This window comes from Vicugna pacos, chromosome 35 (assembly GCF_048564905.1).
Source record: "Vicugna pacos chromosome 35, VicPac4, whole genome shotgun sequence".
NCBI classification, from domain to species: Eukaryota; Metazoa; Chordata; class Mammalia; order Artiodactyla; family Camelidae; genus Vicugna; species Vicugna pacos.
The window spans coordinates 21,828,112-21,854,911 of record NC_133021.1 but is presented as its reverse complement, the minus strand read 5'-3'; the positions used below and the strand labels follow the sequence as shown (position 1 = coordinate 21,854,911).

Genomic DNA, 26,800 nt, shown 5'->3' with positions numbered 1-26,800 from the left:
TATATCACTGAATGTCATGTGAAGTCAATACACTGAGCTCTTTAGGGAACTGCCCTCTACAGTTCTTCCTGACATCTCTGCCCATCAACTTCTCTCTCACTCTGATGTTCTGATTCCCCTGTATCTTGTTTCATACATAGTTTGAACTTTAAGTCACGAACCCATACATTCTACACTTGCTCCATGGAACAAGCACTTAGAACTTGTGAGTTGTGTGGACCAGGCTGAGGCTGGACCGTAACAAGGCACAGCCTGTTGTCTCCTGATGGACCAGACCCCTGGACAATATCGGAAGCATCATGTAGCCATTGACAGAATTACACCTAATGTTAGATTAGGGTTAGGGTATGACAGACCATCAAATTCTAAAAGCATCTTCTCCCTCCAAATGCTGACAGAGCGTCACAGATTATTTTAAAGAATCCCCACTCTCTTCCCACAGATCTATCTTACCCTCCCAGCAGCAAGATGTCATAAACTGTATTATGGGGCTTGTACCACCATTATGGCTGCCAGTAAGTCAGCTGAGACTATCAAGACTGCCTTGTGCATTCTAACCTATACTCTGATTGTATGTTTTAGAATTGTCTTAAGTCTGCATTTGATGCCTTCATTTCTGACACCAACCCACATTCTCTGTCTCTCACACAAAGAAGCACACACGTGGGCACTCACAGACACCAATCCACACATGCGTGCCTGTGTGGTTGGGCTTAACCGGAAATGGAGAAGAAAAAAATACTGCTATTACCCGAATGTCTTCTGGATCCAGGCTGTGCTCACTCCAGGCTGAATTGATACTGCTGTTCAGGTAGGACCCAGACCGGCCCATGTCCAGCTCGTCCTCATACGCTTCTGTAGCAATGTCATCACGCGGGTTATTGCTTGAATGTGAAAACTGCAACAGATATGCAATATGAGCCATGGATATTAGCCCACTGTAAGACATGGCATAATAATTTTCTAAAGATTCTAATGTTACATCATGTCTGTAGCTTGGACGAATTCATTCACTGAACCCTTTACAAAAGAGTTGCTGCTCTATTTGTGATTTTCTTTCCATGTCACATGCTAGAGCGCTTAGTGAGGCAGTATTAGCACTTGGTTCCCTCTTTTAAAATTTTTTTTAAACTTGTTTTTTGGAGGGGGAGGTCATTGGTTTTACTTATTTATTTTTAGAGAAGCTACTGGGGATTGAACCCAGGACCTTGTGTACGCTAAGCATGTGCTCTACCGCTTGAGCTACACCCTCCCCCACTTGGTTCCCTCTTTGACTCCGTTTTTCATCCTCATCTTTCTTCCCAGGCTCCCAGTGTCCACTTGTATCACTCCTCTTTAATTATATTTTGCAATTCCAAAAACGAAAAAAAGTAGAAGAATCCAAAGAAATGTGCTTGAGAGTGCTCTTAGTAAACTGGACTCTAAGAGCAGCAATCTAGACCCCTTGGCAGCTGAATGGGAATGTGTTTTTGAGCAGTGGGGTCTACCTGGTGTTTCTCATTTCACCTCACATGGAGGAGGCTGTATTTCATCTATGGGCAAAACTGGCCCTGATCACAGGAATGTGACTTCCAGTCTACCATACAGAGCTTCTTCAAAAATACTACTTTCAAAACTCAGCGGACAGGAGATTTGAATTCCAGTCTCAGCTGTATGGTCAACGAGATCTTAACCAGGTCCTAGAACCTCTCCGGAGCACAGTCACCTCTCCACCTGAAGAGCTTGGGCTGGGTGGTATTTAAGTCTAAAATTCAAAGATTCACTGAAATTACAGATCTTTCCCCCCTAATTATTCTCAAGCTCCTCCTGCATCATATTTTGATATATTTTAATTATCTTCATGTCATCTTTTGATATTTTTTCAGGGTCTCTCACTATCTCTACTCTTCTTCCAGGGAGAAGGGAGGGATGTGAATTGGTAAGTGATGGGAAGCACGGAAAATCAAAAGCATCCTTTGCATGACATAGAAACCAAGTGACTGTCCTGTGAAAATGAAGAGAACGGCTTAGAGAACATGGATTCTCTTCTCCTAGCTTGTCACCAAGGTGAAATATTCCTTAAAAAGAAAAAAAAAAAAGAACAGATTGCCCTTTGATACAAAGACACAGAAATATTTTAATGTCAACTGTTAAAATGTCCAGCTAGGCAGGTGAACATAAACAGGAGAGAACATGTGAAGTGGCAGTTCTCTACTTAAGTAAAAACAGTTTGTAGTTGGGACTGGCTGAGAAACCACAGACCCTGATGAACTTGCCCTTCATTCTTCTACTTACATCTCGGGGAGCCGCATGTGCAGTAAAGTTGAGGCCATTGAGATGGATAAAAAAGAGTCCTGGTCCTCCAAAATCTCCTGTGCTACTAGTTAAACTGGCTGTGGTTATTTATAAAATGGAATTCTTTTTCTTGAGCAAAGTCTTAGCGACGACCATGAGTTTAAGAAATGGTTATTTGTCAGATGTTGTCTATTTCCTGCTTTATTATTTTTCCTTAATGCTTATCTCTATCTAAAATACTACTTTAAATATTTATTTTGTGAATCTGTCTTGCTTCCTCCTCTCTTCTTCCAGAATATAAGTACCACGAGAGCACAGATTTACGTCTGCTTATTAATCTTATTCCAGGATATGGAACAGTGGTCAGCAAAGCTCCTAAATGTTTTCAATTATTTATTTACCGAGAAATAATTCACATACCATAAAATCCCCCGATTTAAACCATACAAATCAGTGTTTGTTAGTACACTCGCAAGCCTGCACGGTCATCACCACTATCTAATTCCAGAATATTTTTGTTATTCCAGAGAGAAAGCCTGAACCTGTAGAACTGTCACTCCCCTTCCCCCTGCCCCTTCCCCAGCCCACGGCACCCACTGACCCACCTTCTGTCTCCTTAGAGCTGTCTATTCAGGACATTTCATATAAATAAAATATAATGTGTGGCCTTTCTTATCCGGCTTCCTTCACTTGGCTAGTGTTCCCAAGGTCTGAACGAGGTGCAGCATGTATCAGTGCTTCACCCCTTTTACTGATGACTAACAGTTCATTTTGTGAGTCTATCGCACTGCGTTTATCCGCTGATGGACATTTGGGTTGTTTCCACTATTTGGCTGTTATAGATAATGCTGCTGTGAACATTCGTGTACAACTTCCTGTATGTTTTCAGTTCTCTTTGGAGCTCAATAGCAACGTATTGAATGAATAAACAGTCAGAATGTACACCCATCTAATGAAAGTGTAATCATATTATGCAAAGTATAAAAATGATTGCGATAAATTGCAGGAACAGACTAATCCATGGAAATTATGGCTATTTGGTGTAATTCAAATAAGGAAGAAATAAGAATTTTGCTGTTTACGATTGTTTGGCCATTTCAATCAGGCTGAATTTCAGTGTTTTGGTTAATTGTGAGAGTTGAGGTAAAGAAAGCAAAGCCTAGAGGGAAAGAAAGAAATCACAATTCTGGTTTCATCCGTGCTAATGTTACAGTGCACAGCACTGATAAAGATATATGATGCTCTAATGTTTTGTTTTCCTACATGTAAAACAGGAAAACTGATAGTTTGTATAGTATGATTTTTCCCAAAACTCTGATTTTTTAATTTTATTTCAAGCAGCCTCACTGTTACCATGTCATAGATGAGGAAACTGAAACCCAGAAAGATGGAAAGTCTTGGCTGAAGTTATACTATACAGCTATATATTATATGTGTGTGTGTGTGTGTGTATCATACAGTTAATTTGGGATGGAGTATGAGTTCAGAATCCTTCTATTCTGGGTCCTGCCCCATTTCCCTCCACTTCATAATGCTGCCTAGATAAGCCTTTGCCAGAATCTATCATTGTTAAGAAAGACTCTCTTTACACAATATTAAAATTATTTCTGTTTATATAAAATTTCTCTGAATGTTTAAAACACAATACTTCCTGAATATGAATCCAGAGAAGAGCTTTCTTAGAATAGGATAATTCTCTTTAAAAATGATCTTGATGTTATAGCTATGATAAAAGCCACTGTGAACCTCTAATAATTAACACATACATAGATATCAAAACATTTGGAAAAAGAGTAAGACAGATGATGGATTTTGTACAAATTAAGGCAATTAAAATTATGTGAGATGTTTAATAAATTCCCAAAAGAAAAGAGACGCTTAGTTTCCTGAGGAGGAAGTTTTAAAAACACTGTCAAGCAAATCTCTCCACCTTCCCTTGCCTATGTTGCCAGATAGTTTTAAAAAAAGAAACAATTCCATGCTCATTTAAAAGACAACTGCCTTGCAAGAGAAAGTAATGTTGGAGGAATACCTTTGGAATCAAAAGCAACCCAATGGTGACTGTCACAGTCAAATGAGTATGTGCAAAATACAGCATCAACATCCAATCAGACTGAAGTCTTGAGGCAAGAACAAATCTGAAATGAGAATGCACCACATTAGAACCCAACAAGATCCCCACTTAAAATACTAGGCTACTTGGAAACTCTTCTCCTCAATGCGTTTGGAAAAAGCAAGCAAGCAAGCAAGCAAGAACTCAGACTGCTGCTTTTACGACATTTATTTTCATCACAGAAGAATAAGGGTCTAAGTAACCCTAATTAGATGCATAAGAATATGAACTCTTTATTGTTTATTTCTTTAAATTATCAAAAGTAAGAAAGACAGCATATATATAAATAATGTGCTAAACATTTCCTCGGATTATTGTTTTGTAGGCAAGTTGAATGTGCAAAGCAAAAGCAGTAGAACGCACGTCGATTCCAAAGAAGAGTAGGTTAAAAACTGGTTGTTTCAGGCAAATTTGGGTTATAAGACACACCCAAGTCATTCTTGATCATAATATTCTTCATTTAAAAATATTAATTAGAATTAAGAATGGATAAATACCTGTCTTAGTGAATGACCCCAGAGGTTTAAATGATAAACAATGTAATGGATAAGGCGAATATACTAATAATCGGCTTCTAAACTGCCCCTTTTATTTTTTTTATTAGTTTTAAAATGAAAATGTAGTTGATGTACAAAGTACATCTCTTAAAATAAAAATATTACTTTTTATAAAGTGTCAAATTATTTTAAAATCACTTCAAATGTAATTTTTAAAATCTCATCTTATTGAGGAATTTATGGAGTTGTATTCCAGGACAGCCCTGCAGGAAACATGAGTAGGAAGAAAATCCATGATTGTTCTCTGTTCTGGTCATTTTGGAGTATTTTCACAAATCATCAGGTGCATGTGCAAACTAAAACTCATGTTTTAAGGACTCATCCGTATGCAGAAGCCAGGTGTGGCTTTTATTAAGGTCATTTTGCAGTCATATCCTTCTTTTAATGTTTTCTCATCCATTGTTTATCCATGAAAGCTGAATACGAGATTTTAGAGCTTTTGGAATTAGAGAATTGGCATTTTGCTTCAACGGTAGACATCATCAAATTTGAAAAGCTAACATCCTAAGAAAAGCTTATGATACAAACATGAAAGAAACATGTATGAATCTAAAAATAGAGACTAATTTTATTTCTGCTTTATACCATATTCATGACAAATGTATGAAGTAAATTAATACTATTCACATTTAAAACAAAATTTCCATCAAATGGAGTTCTTCCTCATTTTTACCTCCATCCTCTCCCCACCCCCCCCCAAAAGCAAGCTGAAATGGAAGCTCATGAGTTAGCAACATGGAGAGAGTTCTCCTGTGTCATAAACAACTTAAGACTTATACGCAGAAGTGTAGAATGGTCATAACAGTTCACGGACAACTAAAAGTGATTTTCTGGATTAACATCTTTTCTAGCTCCTTTGTGAGAAAAGTAGCTTCACTGAATATGACTGAATCTTCACTTTGTTCAGGGATGGGATACTTTTGACATCGTCTGTGCTGGGTAAGGTAAGTTTATTTTAAGCACTGCACTAGGAGCATCTTACTTAGTAACAAGTTACAGTCTCTGAAGCACAGTACTGAAGCACAGAAGCAATACAAAATGTGCCCTGGAAAATAATACAGTCCTAATCTGCCGAGGCCACTGCCAGTACTGGAGGAGACAGTTTCCTCAAAGGAGATGGATTTACAGTCTAAAAGCATCCTCATGCGCTGGGAATTCCTATCTCAAATGCCAAGAGAAGTAAACTTGACACTAGCTTGACAATATCTCAAAAAAAAAAACAGTTACATATATTTTGAATTAAAATAGGAAATCTTCCAAAAAATAATTTTGAAGTATACAGACATCAGTTGTTCTTAATCAGCTTTAATTACTGCCAGGTTTTTTTAGGCTACAGTTCTGATTAGAAAAACCTTAAGAAAAATTGAGTTTTGTAGTAGTATTAAAGCTTCAATTTTTAAAAAGAGTATTTCAACTTAAAAAATAGGTCTAGGAGCATAGAAATATTTGAAAATTGAGCTTAAGAATAAAGGCAAATTTTTTAAAAGTCTTGCACTCTTCCAAAAGTTTGCTTTATGCTTAGCACCAAAAATAAGTAAAGGATTAGATCAGACTGAGCAAAATGCCTTCTCATTATTTACCCTTCTAGACTTAATCCTTTTAGGTTATTTCTGTTCAGTCTGACAATTTGGTAAAAAAGAAAGTAAGTCTGTACATAATATGTAGTCATAGTTTTAAATTTATATGTATGTATGTATAAATATATATACATACATATTTGTACACATAATTTTATATTTTAAGCAGACAAGAACATATATACCTATTTATACAGAATATCTTTGCTGATGTTGGATGCCTTATTTAATATTATTTCATTCTAGGAAAAAGTTATCAAGATGAATCCAGGTGATTTAAATTATTAGGTTATTGCTTCTTATCCTTGAACTTTATTAATAATGGAACCACAGCATATACGAATTTAGTCCACGTGCAAAGAAGAAATTGTGCTTCCTTAATTTCTTTAATTATCACTGTTTATTACTTGCTCCTGGCTCATGCCCCTAAAATCAGTGCTTTGTAGATTTATTTTGTTTTAAACTGTAATTCCATTGTTGGTCCCTTACGGCCATAAAAATTAAATTTCCAAGAGAGAGGAGCTATGATTCTTTGAAGCCAATATGCTACTATCTAATCAATTCTGGTCTATGTAGAAAAGTCAGCTTTGGAACTTGAAATGTATAGATTCCCATTCAGATTTGTGGAGGCTTGCCTAAGAGAATAGCAGAAGCTGCCAAGCCTGGTCACTGTGCTGCCATTGGAAGTCGTCCTCGTTCAAAACTGAAAGGGGTCCACAGAGTTGTCTGGAAGAAAATTGATCTTCTGAGATCAAATTGATCATGCAGTGTCTACTCAACACCAAACCTACTAGGTTCAAGATCAACAATTCAATCAGAGCTTGTGTCTACACAAACCCAGCTCACAGTTCATACGATTCTTCTGGCTGGATGGGTGGGTTGTTTGGGACTTTGTAGGAAAAATCTAAGCAGAGTAAGAAAGCTCTTCTTTTTTTTTTTGCTCACATTTAATTCTTATTTTGATATTTTTTAATGCTGCACAACACAATATTTATTTCATTTGTTTCATTTATTTATTTTATTTATTTCTGTTTGCTGCTGTTATTTTATTTGCTTAAAGAGAGAGGGAATGTTTGTGGCCTTTTTTTCTTTTTCTGTAGGCCGCCTTAAGCTTTTTAAATTTGGAATATTTAGGCAAGCTGAAGGGTACCGGGGTTTCTGCAAGATCACTGTGGGGAAAGGCGAGGTGGCTTTGTTAGTCATGCCCTATGGTGGGTGATCAAGTGCGTGCACCATTAAATTTTACTTTTAATTGTGCTTAAGGCCTTAATTAAATTTGGAGGTTCCCTTCTTAGAGCAGCTCGTACTGACGGAGGTGCACGCGCCGGGTGACGTCACGGCAGTCGCTGGACACCCGCAGCAGCCGGCGGTGCGTGGCCCGGCAGGCGTGCGTGTCCTCCTGCAGCTGCTTCTCCAGCTTGCTGCCGGCCTGGCGCTGCGCCTTCTCCTCCCTGCGCTGGTCCTCGGTCTTACTGTTTCCGAGGCGGCCCAGGGCGGCGGCGGCGGCGGCGGCGGGGCCGGGCCGGGCCGGGCCGGGCGCGGGCTCGGCTCCTCGGGGAGGAGCGCGCGGGGCGGACTACGGGCCGCGCGGGGAGGGGGGGTGTCGCTCTGACCGAGGGGAGCCCGCGGCTCCCGGCCCCTCCAGCCGACGCTGACGGGTCTGACGGCCGCCGCCGGCCGAGGCGGACCGGAGCGGGAGCTGCGGGAGCTGCTGCCGCCGCTCGCCGGCGCCGCCGCCGCTCTTATTGCCCCGGCCCCGGCGCCGCCCCGACCCAAAGCCTTCGCGGCGGGCGCGGGGGGGAGAAGGCGGCGGCGGCGGCGAGCGGGGTGGGAGGAGGAGGAGGAGGAGGAGGAGGAGGGATGAGGAGCGGCCGCGGCCGCAGGGAGGGAGGGAGCTGGAGGGGGGAGGCGCCGCCCCCCCACCCCCGACCTGGCTACCCGGGAAGGTGAAAGCTCTTTTCAACGAGTATGTAACAGACTTCCTATCACTTTGGCTCAATGTTAAAACAGTATTTTCTGAAGTGTGGCCACTGTTATTACTTGCCAGTTGAGGGCTGGGGGGAGTCCATGGTCAATGAAATTTGGAAAGTGCTGATTAAACAAAGTTAGAAAGGTAACCTTACAGCAGGACTTCTTGGTGTGCTCGTTTGCACTGACATTCCTAGAAGGAGCTACCAAATGCAGTGCGTCATAAATACACTTGTGTATAAAAACCTCTAAAAGTGATTTACTAATATGTTCACAGCACATTGGGTAGTTGTATTAGGAAGTTTATTTTTTCTTCATCATTTTATGATTTTTCTGAAATAACCATCTATTGCCTTATTATTACGATTTTTTTTAGTTCGTTAAAAAAAATCATTTACCTTGCCTACTTCTAAAAGGACTTGGGCCAGTTGAGAGTTGAAAATCCATTGAAAAAAGCATATCAAATGAGAAACAGAACAGAGTAAATCTTAAGGTTGAAAAAATATAGATCAATCTTGGCAACTGCTTTGAACAGATTTAATTTCTCAGGCAATTAATCTCGTTCTAAGAAATACAGCAGTTAATTTTAGGGCAAAAGTCAGAAACTCTGCATTCTGACAGTAGAAGACATTTAAACTCATCGGTGATATGCCTTTCTGCATGCTTATAACTTTCTAGTTGGTTTGTTAATATAACATTTAACATATATGGTTCTAGATAAGCATGTTTGTTAGATCTTGAAACATGTGTTTGATATTCTGAAAACAAACAACAAAAATGCAGCTTTTCTTGGGAGATGGGTTGGGAGAAATGTAAAGGCTGTCGAGCTCTGGCACCAGGACCAAGTGCCCCCTGGTGCTGACTGCGCTTTCCACCGAGGACACCCCTTCCCAGGTCCTTGACCTCCAGTCTGAGTGGAGCCGTGAAGCATTCTTCCCTTTGCTTATTTATAACTTTGTATTTTGCATCTCATCTTTCCTCCCTCCCCTCTTTTTCTTTTTCTCTTTGTCTCTTTCTTGGACAAGACGAAGGAAGGAGGCAAATTCCCTTGATTCCGGGCCCTCTCTGATGGAATTTCCAGGGTTGTCAGATCATAAATACCTCTTTCTCTTATTTAAGAGTTTTAAAAATGTAGGTTATGCTCAAGGCCCAAGTTCTCTGGCATCATCTATTCCTAAGAAGTGTAAGATACCATTTTATTATTGACTAAAGTGAGAGATGAGAAACATCCTGCAAAGCCTCCACAGATCCACACCTTTTTGCCCTATTATTAATCTCCATCTTTCCACAGAGGGCCAAGACAAATATTCAGAATTTTTAATTTAACACATTCTTAAGTGTGTCCTAACTTTTAATATATATCGAACAATTACATGCCCTCCTTCTGTTGCCTTTCAAACTATAAGATTCCTTTTTTTTTTGTTCTCACTGAGGTTTTTATTTCATTTTCAAATATGAATCAGGTGAAAATTCTCAGAAGATAAGTCATACGGATTTCATTTTGTTCACTTATCATAAGCTACCTTCTTCCTCTGTACTCACTATGAAGAGGGCCAGGACATGCATTCTCACCACAGAAAGTCACTGCTACAGTGTAAGGATGACAAAACCCACTGCACACAAAAATCTAGTCACCAACTTGGAGCGGTTTTCTTGGTCTTTTGGTTTTGCATTCAAAAGAATTCACACACGTAAGTTATCTGAGTGTTAAGATTTTGAAAGTACAAACCAGCATAATAAACATGAATGAAAACATAGTCAATTTATCTGTATCTATTTTATCATGTATGCATGTGTTGCCTTGTATCTTCAGAACAAAAAGTACCGTGAATTATAACACCCAATAACATGCCCCTAAGGGGCTGAACATAGCACAGTAACGCTGAGTTAACCTTCAAAATAAATGAAGGCAATAAACAACTCATCAGAAGGAACTAAGAAGAGCAGAGTTTTTCTTTTTCTTTTTTTTAAGCGATACTCATTTTTCATTTTTGTAACAAAGAAATGAGTCAATTTATAAAATACGATCCTTCCTATATTTTTCCATGAGGTATCTTATCCAATTTTGCTATTTAAATTAAACTGCAGCACACCTGAAAAAAATCAAACAGTTATTGACTGGTTCTGGAGATCACTTGCCTAATTGTATGGAATATAGCGGAGATAATGAGCTCATTGTGGACTGCAACGGCCATGTAGCGTGGCTCGTGAAATGCTGATGGGACGGTCCGCACTGCATAGCAGAGATAAACGCCCCACAGGAGGAATAAAAATTCAGCTGTGAGAAGAACAACAACAACAACAAAAAAAACAATTTTCCATTAGTTTTCCAGGTGAAGGAAAAAGCAAAGTTTAAATTCTGTAGCAGGCATTTTGTGCTTATGATAGAAACACATGGCGAGAAATGCATACAAAATGTCACTCACGTATGACTACATATGCCATATATTTAACTTTTTATTCAGTGCATAGAGGATTTTTCACAGGTATATTTTGGCTTTTTACATTAAAAATTTTTTTTAAATAGTGTTTGGTATCTCAGGGTTTTTTTGGGTTTTTTTTTGTTTTTTGTTTTGCTAATACCTGGCTTTTTCCTAAAACAATTGTAAAATAATTAACCGCATCCCTAACCCAAGTTTAATGTGTTCATAGAGCATTTGGGTCACAATAACGTCATCAAGGCAACAAAAGGCTGATAATGTGTTTACATGCAGCTTCTAGAAATTTAAGTCCTTACTTCACTGAGCCTGGTTCAGTGCATGAAGACATTCGTTGTCAGAAATGTGAGAAAATAGGTTGCTAAACATTCAGTGGCATATTTTATCAATGAATTTTATCAATGTCTTCACATGGCAGACATCAGGTGTTTTGTGGGTGAATGCTAAGGGCTTAGTAAAATTCCCAGTCACCTTGTTTGCTTGCTCAGGCCAGAAGAGACAAGCAGAAAATAGCAAAGACAGGGCTTCAGAGTCACACTAGCCCTGTTTGGGAATTCTGGCTGGATTCCTAATTACCTTTGCATAATCTGAGGCATTTTAACCTTTCTGGTCACAGTTTCCTCATCTGGAAAATGAGAATAATAAAAGTACATATTTCATGGGATTATTTGCTAATGAAGTCAACAAATGGATATAAAGCACTTAACACAGTTTCTGACATCGTAGATGTTAGAAAAATAAATAGAGATGTTAAAAATTAGTTCTTATTGTTAAACATCTCCTTTGACTTTTTTTTCCCCCCAAACTGAACATTGTTATTTTAACTCATTCTGACCAGTAACTGTTATCATCCATTTTATCTGTCTTAGTGACAGAACCTCATTGGAGATATCTAATTGACAAAAAGAAAGCTCTAATTTGGAGAACATATTACATCAAATGCATTACCTGTTTATAAACTGAAATGCTGATTTCCAGTCCCATATGCCCAGGTGTTTTACCTGCCAAAGTTTCAGCCTATTTCTATCAGTATTTAAACAATAAGTAGTGCCCCAATCATTGAAAATCCCTCAAGTAAACACATCTGTCAAGAGTTATTCTAAAACTCTACTGTGTTCAGAAACCAAGGGAAAAATGCACCTCACTCAAAGATCTCCATGAGATCAGAGGGGAGGTCCTGATTTCTGTCCACGGTGTTACTACTGCCTTCTCACTCAAGTTTGAAATCTCAGAGCCACCTTTCATTGACACATTTCTACTTTTGAGTTAGTTTCAATAAGTATCATTTCTCTCAATGCTCACGATTACAATCCTGGCCTAAGCCCCTACCTGTTTACTCCTTATCTATTACAATTATTTTTCAACTGCCCCATGTAAACCTGGCTTCACCCTGCATTAATTCATTCATAAGTGACAAGTTCATTTTTCTGAAACTCCACTTTGATCATATCAGGATTTGTCCAAATCTCTGCTACTCCATTGGGGTTAACTGATTCATGTTTCCACTGGAAGATTCACTCATGCCCACTTAGGACCCTGGAATAATTCCTGCTCCCAAAGGAAGCCTACAGGGGTTCCTGCCAGGGCAGACGTGTTTCAAGTTTCAAGATTTAGATGACTGTCTTGCAAGAAAGTTTCAAGACTTTCTTGCCACCTAGAGTTCCCATTAGCTGTCCCACTGCTTGGCCTTAATCTTTTGTGCTTGTATATTTCTTAGACCCTGACTTCTTGTCTAATCTCTGACCCTCAGGTTAGTGTTTCATGAAGTACTGCATGCGTCTTCATTCAGAAATCTTCAGCAGTTCACTATAATCTTACAAATGCTTGGCCTGGCATTCCTAGCCCTCTGTGACTTCATGTTACATATTCAATATGATCTCCTAACACTCCCTGACATGAACTCTGCACTGACTCATGAAGACTCATTGTCCTCTGAACACCCCAAAGATTCTTCTTGCATCTGAGTCTTTGTTCATGCTATTTCTCACACAAGAAATCTCTTACCCACAATTCCAAATCTTAACCAATTTTCAATGTCCAATTCAGGTTTTCACCTCCTTTGTGAGGCTATCTGAGATGTTTCTTATCTACAGTGAAGCTTCCTTCCTCTAATTTCTTATAGTTTTTGACTACCTATACTACACAATGCAGAGAATAATGCCACACAATATATAATTGGGAGAAAACTGTTCATGGGGTCTTGTTAGTCACTCCTCTCCTTAGCCCCAACTAGACATGACCTCCTTCAGAGCAAGAATTGAGTTGAAATTCTACCTCTGCCCACACAGATGACAGCAACAGTACTGAGAACACATAGATAAGGTTTAATAAATATTTGTTGAATTGAATGAATATAAATGGTACCAGTTTCATGTTACGAGAGATGCAGACTTTCTGTTCCTTTGCTGTTCTATCTAACATCTACATACATGATCCATCTATAGACATGATCTAAAGGTCATTGGCATTATCATTAATGGTCACTGCTACTTACTGATGGACCTTTGAATGTGTGGTACCGTGCTTGGCATTCAAGCATGGTCTATGAAAAATACTATTAAACAAACACTAACACAAAAAATATGCTGTAATTGAAGGGTTCACATGTAGATGAATTATAAAAACACAATCTTCTCCCACTTACTGCAGCGTTTTTATACAATGTTATAACTGAAGATTTTTTTTAAAAGGAAAGTTATCAGGTTAAATAGTGTGCTACAATGGAGAATTATATTTAAAAACATACGACAAAATAAGATTCCTCCTAATAGCTAAGCTGTACATTAAAATCATTTCATTAGCGATATCAAACAATATGCTTTAGCTGAAAAACTATTTATTATTCAAAGTACCAATTAAACTAACTGTGATATATAAAAGTTGTGCTTAGGGAAAAAAATCAGTTTCATATAATTAACTACAGACTAACGCGGCAATTAGTAAAGAAAATATGGAGATGTTACCAAATTTTGCAGTGTTATTACGTGGGAGTCAAAATATATATTGTGCTTCTGCTTTAGAAAATAATTTCTGGTGTTAACTGATTTTTGATGGGAGGCATGGGTATAGTTAAAAAGGGAATTGCATTTATATTTAACAATTCAAAAAGGGCTTTCAGAAAACTGAGGTATTCTATTTTTAATCTATTAGAAATAACAGTGTAAAAGTTAAGTGCCATAGCCTTTAAAAAATTAATATGCCGTAATGAAAGTAATTTCAATTTATCCTTCCAAAGGGCTGGGTCAAGCAAAGAAGTGAAAGTTACTATAGCTCTTTGACACTGAAGATGCCCCAGCTCTGAGAACACCTACAAGGGCTGAGAGAGACAAAACTTCAAAGCACATATGTCTCTCAAGCTGTGGGATCTACCCTGCTTGGCCATGTTGCAAGGCTATTTTGTATTAATAACATTTTGTGCTTCTTAGCCTGTTAAAAAATTATTTCTACATGACAAAAAATAAATTTCATTTTCCAAATGTTTCTTTGAATGTCCTCCTCTATTTTTTCTCTAAATCTTATCCACTTAGAAAATTTGTGGTCAAAGTAAACCTATTCTGTTTTCCTTTTAATAATGTGGGCATCACAGAAGTTCTCGCTAAGTATTAAGTCAAGTAGTTCCAGTAGTGCCTGCGGATAGTTCAAACTCCAGCATGCCAGGGCTTCGCTGGCAGATAGAAGCCTTCACACTCCGGAGGTTTATTTGTCTTTGCTTTTGTTAAAATAAAGACAGTTATGAGACTTACAATGATAAGGACAATGAGAATGATACTTCTGATAGAATTTCAAAGCTAGAAGTGACTTCAGGCGACCACTTCAGGGTACATTTTCGAGTTGTGTGTGTGGCTGTGAATGGGGTTGGTTGGTGAGTTATTCTGCTTGTCATGAAGTCAGTTTATTCACCTGCAAAGCTTGGAGGAGAAGGGAGATTTCGCAGCCAGGACAATGGGGCCGAAACTCTGTTCTCAGCTCCCGGGAGCAGCGAGCCACAGGGATGTGCCTGTGGAGAAGCTGGCTCTCCCCGCGCTGACTCACCATGTTGGCAGCAGAACGGGGGCTGGATCCAGGCCTCCTGGTTCCTGACCAGTGTTCCCTAAATTACATCTTTTGGCTGAGGTTTTCTTTTGCTCTGTTATTAACAGAGGCCTAGACAAAATCCTTGGACATATTTTTATACTACTGAAGAAAATAAACATTTTCCCAAGCAACAGTTGTTTGTATTTTAAGCAACTAATATGCCAATTAGAATTAGCCAGTGGTGGTTAAAAGAGTTCTACTCATAAGTGCTTTCTGCCCCTCAGTTCGTCTGACTTGGGAGCTAACATCCATCAAATATGCGAGGCACTGAGCTGAATGCATTTTGCACATTAGCTACAGTTATGAAGGTTTTATTGTAGAACCTGTGACTCCTTTAAAAAGGCTGGGGCAGAATTCTGAGTGCTGAAATGTCAAGTTTGGGGCAGAGCCACTGTGCGGAATGCTAAGGATCGCTGCTCTTAATCACGCACAGTATTCAGGCCACGCAGGCCACATGGCGGCCTGTTTTCTCCCCATCTCTGGAGGAGCTCCCTCAGGCAGAAAGGCTGTGGACACCTTTGCATGTTGGTGTTCTTTAATGCTTCCTTTCACACGTCCCTGGAACTGAGATCAAGTTTTTCACCAACTCCACTGCCTCTTAACTGGGGAAGGTAGAGGAAGTATATTTTTCTTTCCCTCTCGCATACACATTTATGCTTTTTAAAGTTTGATATGGGGTGATGGAAATGTAGTAACCCCAGATTCGTCCAAGCTGATAGATGAACATTAAAGTTCATAAATGTAAGAAGAGACGGAAGAGAAGGACAGAATAAGACTAGGGACCACGCAGGGCGGAGGTCAGGGCAGCAGGCTGTGTCTTCAGTAACGTTCCTTCCATTCCTTTCTCTATTTACATGCGTGTTGTTTGGGGTGGGAGTTGGAATTGGGGTTATTTGTTACCACTTTAGAAACATATTTTAAAATTTCAATCCTTTATCAAAGACTGACAGCACTGACATTGCCTTTGCTTGGGCGACAACACATATACATTTTGAAGGACTAGCTTGAGTGGTTTTAGAATGACTGGTAGTGCGAGGGTTATATTTTTATTTATTTATACTCCACCTCTGTGGAAAAATATTTTACTTCTTTGAGTGCAGTGATTTGTATGATGCTAAAGGACAAAGAAAGAATAAATTTATTTTATTCCTTAATTTTATACTTACAGTGCCATTTTCTCTCTTAGAAGTTAAAGAAACTTTAACTTCCATGTTCAATTTATAGCTTATAACATCTGTGAGACAATTTTGCTGAGTGATGCTTGGCCCAGGACATTGGTGACCACTGAGTGAAGGATTTGTGTGGTCATTACCAAACTTCTGTTATTCTGTTGGCCAAATGGTCTCCTCCTTAAATCCAGAGTTTTGACTACTTTGGGGAATGGGGCCCAGGGAGCTGAAACAGGAAACCTCACAAACCTTTCCACTCCTATAATCAGCGCCAGGCTCTGCTCTCCACAATTACTGCAGAAATCAGGATGGGGCAGGGGTGTAAGAACGTGCTGGAACTTGCAGTCCATATAGATTAGCAGCTTGTTTTAAACCTATGATAGTCCTTTTAATACCAGAGAAAGAGCTGCCAAAATCTTTTGACAACTGGCCTAATACAGGAAACCCTACATCATGTAGACAACAGGGGTCCTTGAGCAGAGAAAGAAAAGCAGGGACATCTAGGTTGATAAGTGGTCACACATTTTGGGGTGACAAGTGCACACATTTTGAGGTGGACAAAGAAAGGTGGGAAAAGGCAGGACTCTCCAGTGTCTGAATGAAACCATTTGCTTATTATGCCCTCATTTCAATAAAATTAGCCTTGCAGATTAGAAGTACCCATCATGCACTGACTCCATGACACTTCTGATCCAGAATAAATAAGGACAAAAGTCCCTTCTCCCCTCAGGAAGGTGGAATTGGGATGAAAATCAGGGAATACAACTCCAAACCCTTCCCTACGCAAGGAATATTCTGCCCATTCATTTTTACACTCTGTGTAACCAGCTTGCTGAAGAAACACAGGGCAGCTGCCCACCTGAGCCTGTCCGCTCTCCCCTTGAGAGAGGACTATCCATCCTTCAGTAAATTCTCACTTTACTTTCTTAACGTCCCTCTCTCATTTCTGAATCTTTTCTGTGGCAGGACAAGAACCTAGTCACTGGCAACAGAAGTCTAATCTATTTTCCCCAATACTCATTAAATGGGGCTTTTATCACATTTCACCTGTCACAATATAGCCTAATTTTCTGGGGGGCGGTTAAGAATTTAAATCCTTAGAAACAATGGCTATTTTAGAATTCCTTTAAGTAAGACTGATTGTATTCTTCTCAGTTCCCTCTAAACACTGGCATATGGCTAATTAAATCACTGAACACACTATCTGCTTTTTTGTGTTTAAAATATGACACCAGGAAAGAGGTGAACAAAGAAGGACATGTCAATGAGGAAGAGAAAAGATTATATTTTCTGTAGTGAAAACAGCCCATGTGAAATTCATGGAAATGAATGAGTGCTTTTGAACTATGAGGTAATCAATGTTGGAATCCTCTGAAAGCAACCAAATATTAGGATTTTTTTTTTAATTTGGGAATTTTAAATTCCCAAATGTTATGTGAACCCAAGTTCAATCACTGCTTAGATTTTTCTCTATGTCTTTTTCTGAAACAAAGGATTTCAAGCTCTAAGGGGTTTCCAGAAGCATGAGATTCTTCATATATTGGTGGACTTTTCACAACCGTGAAGAGATGGGGAAGATCCTAATTTATATAGCAGTCTTTGTCAGGGAACAGTTATTAGATCATATAAATACAGTTGAGAAGAGTTAGGTCATATCAGCGATACAGAAAGATAACAGACAATAATAAAAGATAAACAGAGCCTGAATAGAGCTTTTAGTATATATTTTTGTGCTAGGTTAAGGAAGGCAGTGAAATAGCTTTATTCTCAATCATGCCCATGTTTAACCACATTAGATTATCACCACCTAACTTCTGGAAGAAACCAAGGACACATTTCAGTGCTTGCCTACTTTTGAACTAAAGGTTGACACAGAGATTTAGTCCTGCAATGGAAGTTCTACACGTCCTTGCCATTACCATCTACTGGCCACATTTTTGCAGCCCTGTTGCTGTTTCTTGTAGGCAAGGCAAGAATCTGCCCACTTCTTCTAACTTACCCTGGTCACTGGTACTGCTTTAGTCTCTTCAGTCTACATTCTGAATATGTAGTCAGAAACTAACTGCTAACCAATTAAATATACTAAAGAATGACCTCCATTGCATCATCACTTCTGCTGCTGAATTTATGTATTCCAAACTTGGAAGCTGTATATTGGAGGACCTTGCCAGCAAGCTAGGTATAAAGATGTGGTCTTCCCGACTGACATTATAAAAATAATTCAGACATGAGAAGTCAGTTCCACTCGTTTGTCAGTTTTTACCAAACAATCAGGAAATTCATTGGGTAATAAAGTTTTAACTTTTAACCATGCTAAATTTTATTGCTATTGTGAAAAATCCTGAACACGAACAACTGACCACGAATTTACCAACTAGGGTACAGAGATTAAGAAAAACAATCTGATAACCTTACTACTAACATTTTTCAGAATGAGTATGACTTGGGATATTTATTTGCTTTTGCCATCAATTTAGCAGAATGGTTCCCAATCCCAACTCCTTTATTCTTTACATAGCTCCAGTAGGACGGTGACATTAAAAAAAAAAGTTTTTATCAAAAGCAAATCAACTTTATTCTACTTCAATATTTGTAAATGTACTATGCAATATTTTAAAAATTATAATTCTGATGTGCCATGCCAAATTTGTACCAAGGTCTTATTTTGACTGTTGGATGAGTCAGAGGTAGAATTTCCTAAAAGGGCTTGGGTACTGCCATTTTAGTTTATATAATTTGCTCAAAAATATTTCCCCAAATTTGAATATACGCTTTTACCATTCAACTTAATCTGGGGACAATTGTGTAACTGCTGGATTTTTAGCTTTCGCGTGTTTCCTCACACTGGTCTAACGCTGACCATACAGAACGGTACAAGGTAAAGGCAGCTGGACTCATTCTTTCTTCTTTCAGCAAATGTTTATCAAGAGCCCACACCTGACAGATACATTGCTAAGGTGCCAGGGATGTGGTGTGAACGATCCAGGCAATGTTGCTGAGGAGCACGTAGCTTCTAGGTTAGGAGAGGAAAGGCAGTGAGCAGAAGGAAGAATCCTTTCTTTTGCCTTCAGTGAGCTACAGATGCTACACTGAAACATACTCAGAAAAGTGCCAAGTCATATAAAGAGGAACGGGACAAGTGCAGCAGGGTTATGTTTTATATGGATATAGATGATTTCCAAAGAGGTATGGCAGCTGAAGTCTTTATAGGAATTCTAGTCTGATCCAGAAATACTCTGGAACATCCAAAATTTGAAATTCTCTTTCTACCAGATAAAATTATTTTCTAAAAAACAGACTATTGGGGGCCTATACAGTATTCCTCACCTTGTCCAATGTTCATCTGTCTTTCACAGTTGCAATATTTATATCCTTACTTGCTTTCTATTAAAGTTTACTTCACAATTTTTTATACAGGACAAACAATGATTACTGAAAATTATAAGCAGACAATGGGATTCTGAAAGTCATTTTTTCTTCTATTTCTGTGTTTTGAAATATTTCTTATATTTTCAAATATTTCTTAAAAGAAGAAACTGAGGCTCATAGGGGTTGAGAGATTTTCCCAAGTAATTTTCTATACCCAGTTCCTCCTTCTGAAACACTTGTGGTAGGAAAATCACCTACCTGGCTGGTTCTGAAGCAGACCTGGTCAGTAAGCAAAAATAGAAAGGCCCCATCCTTGAAAATTATCACCGATATTTCTAACTAGGGGTCTACTTTGGTGAGAAAACTCCTATCACACTCCTTTAAATGGCTCTGTATTCTGTATTTTTAAAAGAAATAGAATGTTTTTGATGGGTCAGGCCGATCCAGAACGCATGTTTATCATTATATTAACCATCACTTTTTCTTTTTTTCTAAATTGGCTCCTGACACTAATGTAAGTAAAAAACAGCTTCTTGATAAAGATCTCTTATGGCAACTTCAAGGTAAAAACCTCCCTCCAGCCTCTCCATATCCTCTCCCCTGCATAGAAACATTTCTGTTTAGGAAATAGGGAATAATTTAGCTTTCAGTGTAATTTTCTTTTCGGCTGACTGAAGATATACGAATTTATTATTGAATAACAACCTGGATGTAACAAATCTAATGGTAAGCATGCTACTTTTAGAAATATACAAAGAGAACTGAAAAGAGGCATACACTACACATTAGAAAACATTAAACTCGGAGAGGTTCAATACAGAATCTCTAAGGCCCAATCCTGAAAGTGAAACGAATGAGATTGCTGTAGGGTAGTGTGAAAAAAAATTACAGCAACCATATGCCTCTGATTTTTCAAAACAGTCTTAATTTCAAATATTTGTTCCTATTGTTATACCACATGACGGCTTTTCTTTAGAGAATTGTGTCACTGCAAGAAAGTGTAATTTTGAAACTAAGGTTCCAGTGGTTTATAGGACATATTGTCTGGACAATAACAAAACCACCACCAAACATTTACCTTCCTCTGACCCCTTGATCTCTGCACCCTATTATTAGTCTTGTACTTTCCAGGAGACACTAATGGTATCATTTCACACTGTTGGGGATATTAGTTTAACTCCTGCCTCTCAAGTCTTGCTAATTCTATCTCACTCCAAGAGCCATGACCTAGAGTGACCACCATAACCAGTCTCTTCTCTTGGCTTCTCTCCACCTTAATGGAGAGCTGGTTATTGTTGGAAGAACTGCATTCCCGGCAGCCCCTCAAGCCATGGCTCTTCCTCCTCTCCTCACCACCACCTCAGGTCCTCGGGAACATGAGCTCAGGGGTCCTCCTGGCTCTTCATTTCCCTTCCCTGGTATTATCCACACTTAATGTATTAAAAAATGCCCACTTTTTTTTTTTCACAGTTTCTTCCTTGCTAGTGGAAAAACTTGCCTCCTGGTATGCATTCCTCTCTGGAGAGGAATTTCCTGGAGAATTTTCTGGCAGTCAGGTACAGTGAAGTCTGCCCATGATACTAAAGAGGGATTGTGGAGGGCGCGGTTAAACCAATAAGTGAGGAGAAAAAGTGTGGTCAGAATGGAATTCTTCAACGAGTGATTTGAGAGGTGGGGGGATTTGAGATGGCAGAAATGTCATATAAAGTGAGAGAGGTCACTGGAGATGAGGGGGCTCAGTGGAGACGAGTGTGGCCTAGCTTAGACAGTACGAGGGAGAAAAAATACGAGTGGGTAGGAATAGAAGTGTAGGCAAGAACTGAAAGACCCTCCTCTCTGATGGCACCTATTTATTTTTTCAAGAAGTTCTTTAAAAGAGAAGTGGATAGTTTGGAAGTATGAAGAGAGGATACATGTCAAGACTTGAAATAACATTGTGAAGAATGTTCTAGTGGTTGGTCAGCGAAGCAGGAAGGGCATTGCAGAATGCCCATTGCCTAACTGCTGTAAGTGGTCCCTCTGTTCTAGGAAGTTCATCTGATTACCTCCTCTGAGTCAGTCACTCTATACTTTAGGGTAACATCAGAATGACCTGGAGGGCTTGATAAACATAGATGGCTGGGGCCCACTATCCTAGAACGTCTGGTTGAGGACTTCAGGAAGTGACCCCAAGAATTTGCATTTCTAACAGGCTCCAGGGCGAAGCTGCGGCTGCTGGCTGTGAGACGGCACTTTGAGAAGCACTGCTCTCAATCCTTCTCCATTCTAATGGCTCCAACTCCAAAATCCCTGAATTCGGTCCATTTCATATTGTATGTATATATACACAAACCTCTTAAAAGCAATCTAGATCGAACTTACTGATTTATTGCATCACTTTTCTGGTTCTCCAAGTTCCTTCAACAGATTTTCAAGATTCACAATAAACTTAACCATCTGGCGTTATTTACAATGTATTTCATCATAACCCTTTTCTAGCTAGGCATTTCCTTCATGTTTCATATAATTCCCACCCGCCCCCACCACTACTCCTATCTTCATACTTCTTCACAGTAATCTAAATTTGACCCATGGCTCAGAAAAGTTCTCTTTTATAAAGATACCTGGGTTCTGGCCCAAACTGCTGCCTTCCTTTACCATTGATTTTTGCTTTTTAATAATTTTAAAAAATTCTCACTTATCTGTATAAACCAACAGTAAACTACTTGATGAGAGGAGTAAGGCCTTCATATCCCCCATAAAGTGTTCAACATAGTACTAGAGACATTATGGGTGTTCAGCGGATCTTATTGTATAAAATTCTTATGTATAAAGAAAGTTCATATAAAATGAATGGCAGGTTACTGTCAGTTATATATTCCTATTTATTACTACATAGAGATCACATATGTGACCTTCTTTAGGGTGCAGAATACATTTTTAAAAGGCCGTTGACTACATCTCAAAACCAATGTGTGAAAAATGCAAAAAACTGCTAGGTGAATAAATAGGGCATGCTTTCTGCTTGTTTGTTGCCTATCCAATGATGCCTCTTCATGTATTCTGAGTATTATATTCTTCGTAAAACATAAAAGAACTATAATGGGCTTTTCTTCATAGTAATACAGGGAAACGATTTTTCCCAGTTTGGTTAACTTGAATTGATGAATGTAAAATAATAATAAAAGAGGTTTCCATTAAGCAGAAAATTTATACCTAGACAATTTACTTAATTTTCCTACTCAGACTAAAGTCACAATCAGAATTGCTTCCTACCTTAGTTCTTTGCTTTATCTTCTGATAGTGAGATTGATATGCACTGAGGTGGAACTACTGATACCTTCTTTGATATTGATCAAAACAATGATTGACTTTGTATATTACCATAAAGACCATTCCCTTTATGTACCTACACTGCTTATTATTACCGACATCAGGCCTATAAGATTCCTAAAATATCTTGTCTAGTAAAATATTATACACATTTTATTAGCTTCTAGCAAAATGTTGATTGTGAACATTCAACAAACAATTACCAAATATAGGGGAGACAGAAAATAGAAATTAAATCCATGTGTTTATTTTTGACATCTGCCAAATAAAATTAAGATTTGTCCCTGGCTGACTGAGGGGAATAACAACAAAATAATAAAGGGTTTTTATATCTTTGGAAGTTTATCTTAAAACAGCCGAATATTAACAGCAAAACATTTTCTATGGAATTTTCTCTTTTTCATTCTTTCAATTTTTTTCAAAGTGAGGTGCCAGAAAAATAGTCTGTATTTTTGGGCCAATTCATCATGTGATTCTTCCAAGTTTTCCAGTTTCTCAGTCATATAACTCTTATTGCCCCCAAGTAGTCCAGATCTATGTTTGTGTAATATGGGACCTCCAGGGAATTTATCTTTACAGGGAAGATAAATTAGAAATTTTGCATAGAGTGCCCTGGATACCAAGTCTAATACATCATAGGACCAGAACTATATAAAAATTACCAACATGTTTCCTTTTTGCCTCCCAGCTAAAGAAATAAGTCAAGAGAATGGCTACTGTTAGTCAGATGGGGACACACTCATAGGATAGAAAGCAGAAAGGCTCTTTGGACAGAGAAGTTGCCTTTACTTACTGAATGTCTTCCTGATTGCATTTTCTTTCTTTCTTTCTTTTTAAACATTTTTTATTGATTTATAATCCCTGATCACAGTTTTTGAACAAGGCTACACACTTTTGAGAAAGAATGGGAACTCTCAGAAGAGGTTTGTATTCCACATGTCATCATTGTTCTTTTCATAATACTCTTCCACCCAAATCATATTTAGTGAAATTCCTTTAGGGTTTGTGACAGGGTTTGGCAAGGCTTTGCATGAGGTTCATTTTAATGCTACTGGGCAAAGGACGATACCATCACACAAAACGAGTGACCACATACCAACTGCTGTCATGTAATCCCAGCGCTCAACGAGGCACATATTGAAGATGAGGTGATCTGATGTTTGCCCTTGGCCAATGAGTGAAATCTGCCTCTCCAAATTCTGGCAAACGGATGAAGTCCAGCCAACGAGAAACCAAAATACTACCAGGAGTATTACTGCCAGCATCCTCATGACCCGTCCCCCCGTCATGTATGGAATCCGTTGCGCTGTTCGTGAAAGAAACACCTTCAAAACCCTGGAAAAGTAAGACATCAAAATGTGAGGGCAAACCTAACACTCAGAAAGCAAAACTCTAAAATCTCATTTTTCTAGGTGAAATTTAAACCCACCCAAACCTACATATGTAGAGTTTTAACATTAAAAAAAAAAGAAACAGTATTGCTTTTATTTTTGCTTAATTTCATCCAGTTTACTTCCAATAGCAGAACAAATATCTTGCATTAGAGGCCAATGAGTCAATAGATTTGTATAGGATGGAATTCTTTTGAGTACGTCTTAATATTTCAAGGAAAATTCTCAAGACCTTAGAAAGATCCATAGGGCAACATTGTACAAACAGGGTTTCTGAGGGATCAAAAAATAGTCCTGAAAGTGAGTAGTTGGGTTTTACAGCATTATACAAAGACAAAAACTTCCTTAAATCAGTTATTTTCATAGTAGAATGCTATAAAGGTATTTTCTGATAATCATTTTATACAGCTTCCCTTTATAGTCATTTTATCACATTACCAAAAATAGTAAGTATGAAACAGTAAGAGGGGTAGTTAAATACCCCCCAGTAAGATTACTGCATTGAGGAAGAGGATTGTGATATGATTTATAAGAAGTGTAGTGATTTTTAAAATTTACATTTTCTTCTTCCATATATAGGACTCACACGAATAGCCAGGGTTGAGAACTACCAGATTAGGTGAGATCTAAGAACTATTCCACCTCTAAACATGGGGTGAAGACAAAATCCAACCTTATTATAGGGATCTTTTCAGACACACGTTCTTTAATTTCATCTGCAAAATATTCTTAGCTGATTTTAACTCCCCACTCATATTCTGGTATTTTAGGTCACACAATTATGAGTTTATATGAACTACCATGATGGTTTATGATACCATAATCAATTTCCAAAAGGCAAAAATAAATTTCTCTTCCCAACTCTATTTCCTCCTCCATTTCACTCTTTCAACATTTTAAATGAAACATTTATATGAATTAATCATAAAATCATTATAAATCTGGAAATGAAACAAATACACCTGAGACAGTCTAGATGTATTACACCATTTTTCCTTCCTATGTAGACCCTTAGTAGCTCTCCCTGAATTAACACATCTAGTAAAGAAAGTTATTTTCCAGCAGATTCTTTTTTATTCCCCCTAATCCCTGCTATAACTTTAACCTCACTGTCCTTCAACTAACTCATAGGATAAAGGTATTTAATTGTGAATAAAATACTTATCCTCAAGTTTTATGAGGAACAATGTCAGAAAGGTATTAATATACAATAAGAGTAGAAAGGAGGGCATGTTAACTACTCACCATTTAACTACAGATGGTCCCCAACTTAAGATGGTTTGACTTATGGTTTTTTGACTTTATGATGGCACAAAGGGATATGCATTCAGTAGAAACTGTACTTCAAATTCTGAATGTCGATCTTTTCCCAGGCTAGTGACATGTGGTAGATACTTTCTCATGATGATGGGCAGTGGCAGAGGGTGGCAGCTCGCAGTCAGCCATGTGATCACGATGGTGAACAAGGGATATACTTTCAACCGTCTGTACCCATTCAACCATTATGTTTTCCCTGCTTCCAGTACAGTATTCACTAAGTTACATGAAATATTCAACACTTTATTATAAAGTAGGCCTTGTGTTAGATGATTTTGCACAACTGTAGGCTAATGTTAGTGTTCTGAGCATGGGTAAGGTAGGCTAGGCTAAGCTATGATAGTCCTCAGTTAGGTGTATTAATGCATTTGTAACTTATGATATTCTCAATTTACAATCAGTTTATCTGGGCATAACTCCACTGTAAGTCAAGGAAGAGCTGTAGTTCACCAGATTAGCAGTTGTTCTCCATTCCCGCTGTAAAACACTGAGTACAGCCCATGCCATGCTGAATGCTAGTGCTGGCAGCCAACGTGGTACCCCTGCCTCATATGCTCAAACGCTTCTGCTCCAAGTAGCTGAATTGCTACTTGTTAAGAATCAATTGTATTTGTCCCCAGATTATGCCCATTGTTGTCATCTTTTTAAAAATTGAAGAATAGTTGATTTATAATATTATGTTAGTTTTAGGCTACAACATAGTGCTTCAGTATTTTTATAGATTATACTCCATTTAAAGTTATTATAAAATAATGGCTACATTTCCCTGTGCTGTACAATATATCTTTGTTACTTATCTATTTTATACATAGTAGTTTGTGTCTCTTAATCTCATACCCCTTTTTTACCCCTTCTCTTTCCCTCTCCCTACTGGTAACCACTAGTTTGTTCTCTGGATCTGTGAGTATGTTTCTGTTTTGTTATATACATTAGTTTATTTTTTAGATTCCACATATAAGTGATAACAGAGTATTTGTTCTCATTTTACATGATTTAACTAAATTGAGTGTGAAAGCAAAGGAGGCTTATTTGTATGAAATTATTTTGAATGCCTTGGAAAGACTCATAAAGGCAAATCACTAAAAGAAGCTGTTAATTCAGGGGAAAGTGAGATAATTTTAATATACTGGGGTGGTCAATAAGCATAAAAATCTAGAAGGAGTCTACACTCAGATTACCTCAAAAAAACCCCACAACTCTTTAGATTCTTGCTCCTACTTAAAGAACCAACACTGAACAGA

General features: G+C 38.3%; 1 protein-coding gene across 1 annotated transcript in view; it reads right to left on the bottom strand.

Moving 5' to 3' along the window:
* GPR158 (G protein-coupled receptor 158) overlaps positions 1-26,800 on the bottom strand; it is a 298,552-nt gene that overhangs the window by 2,009 nt on the left and 269,743 nt on the right. Inside the window, exons 7-10 of the mRNA XM_006208906.4 lie at positions 23,948-24,186; positions 10,629-10,767; positions 4,307-4,412; positions 752-898 (exon numbers count right to left, since the gene is read on the bottom strand). Coding sequence (XP_006208968.2) covers positions 752-898; positions 4,307-4,412; positions 10,629-10,767; positions 23,948-24,186 — 631 coding nt within the window. The remainder of the gene's footprint in view (positions 1-751; positions 899-4,306; positions 4,413-10,628; positions 10,768-23,947; positions 24,187-26,800) is intronic.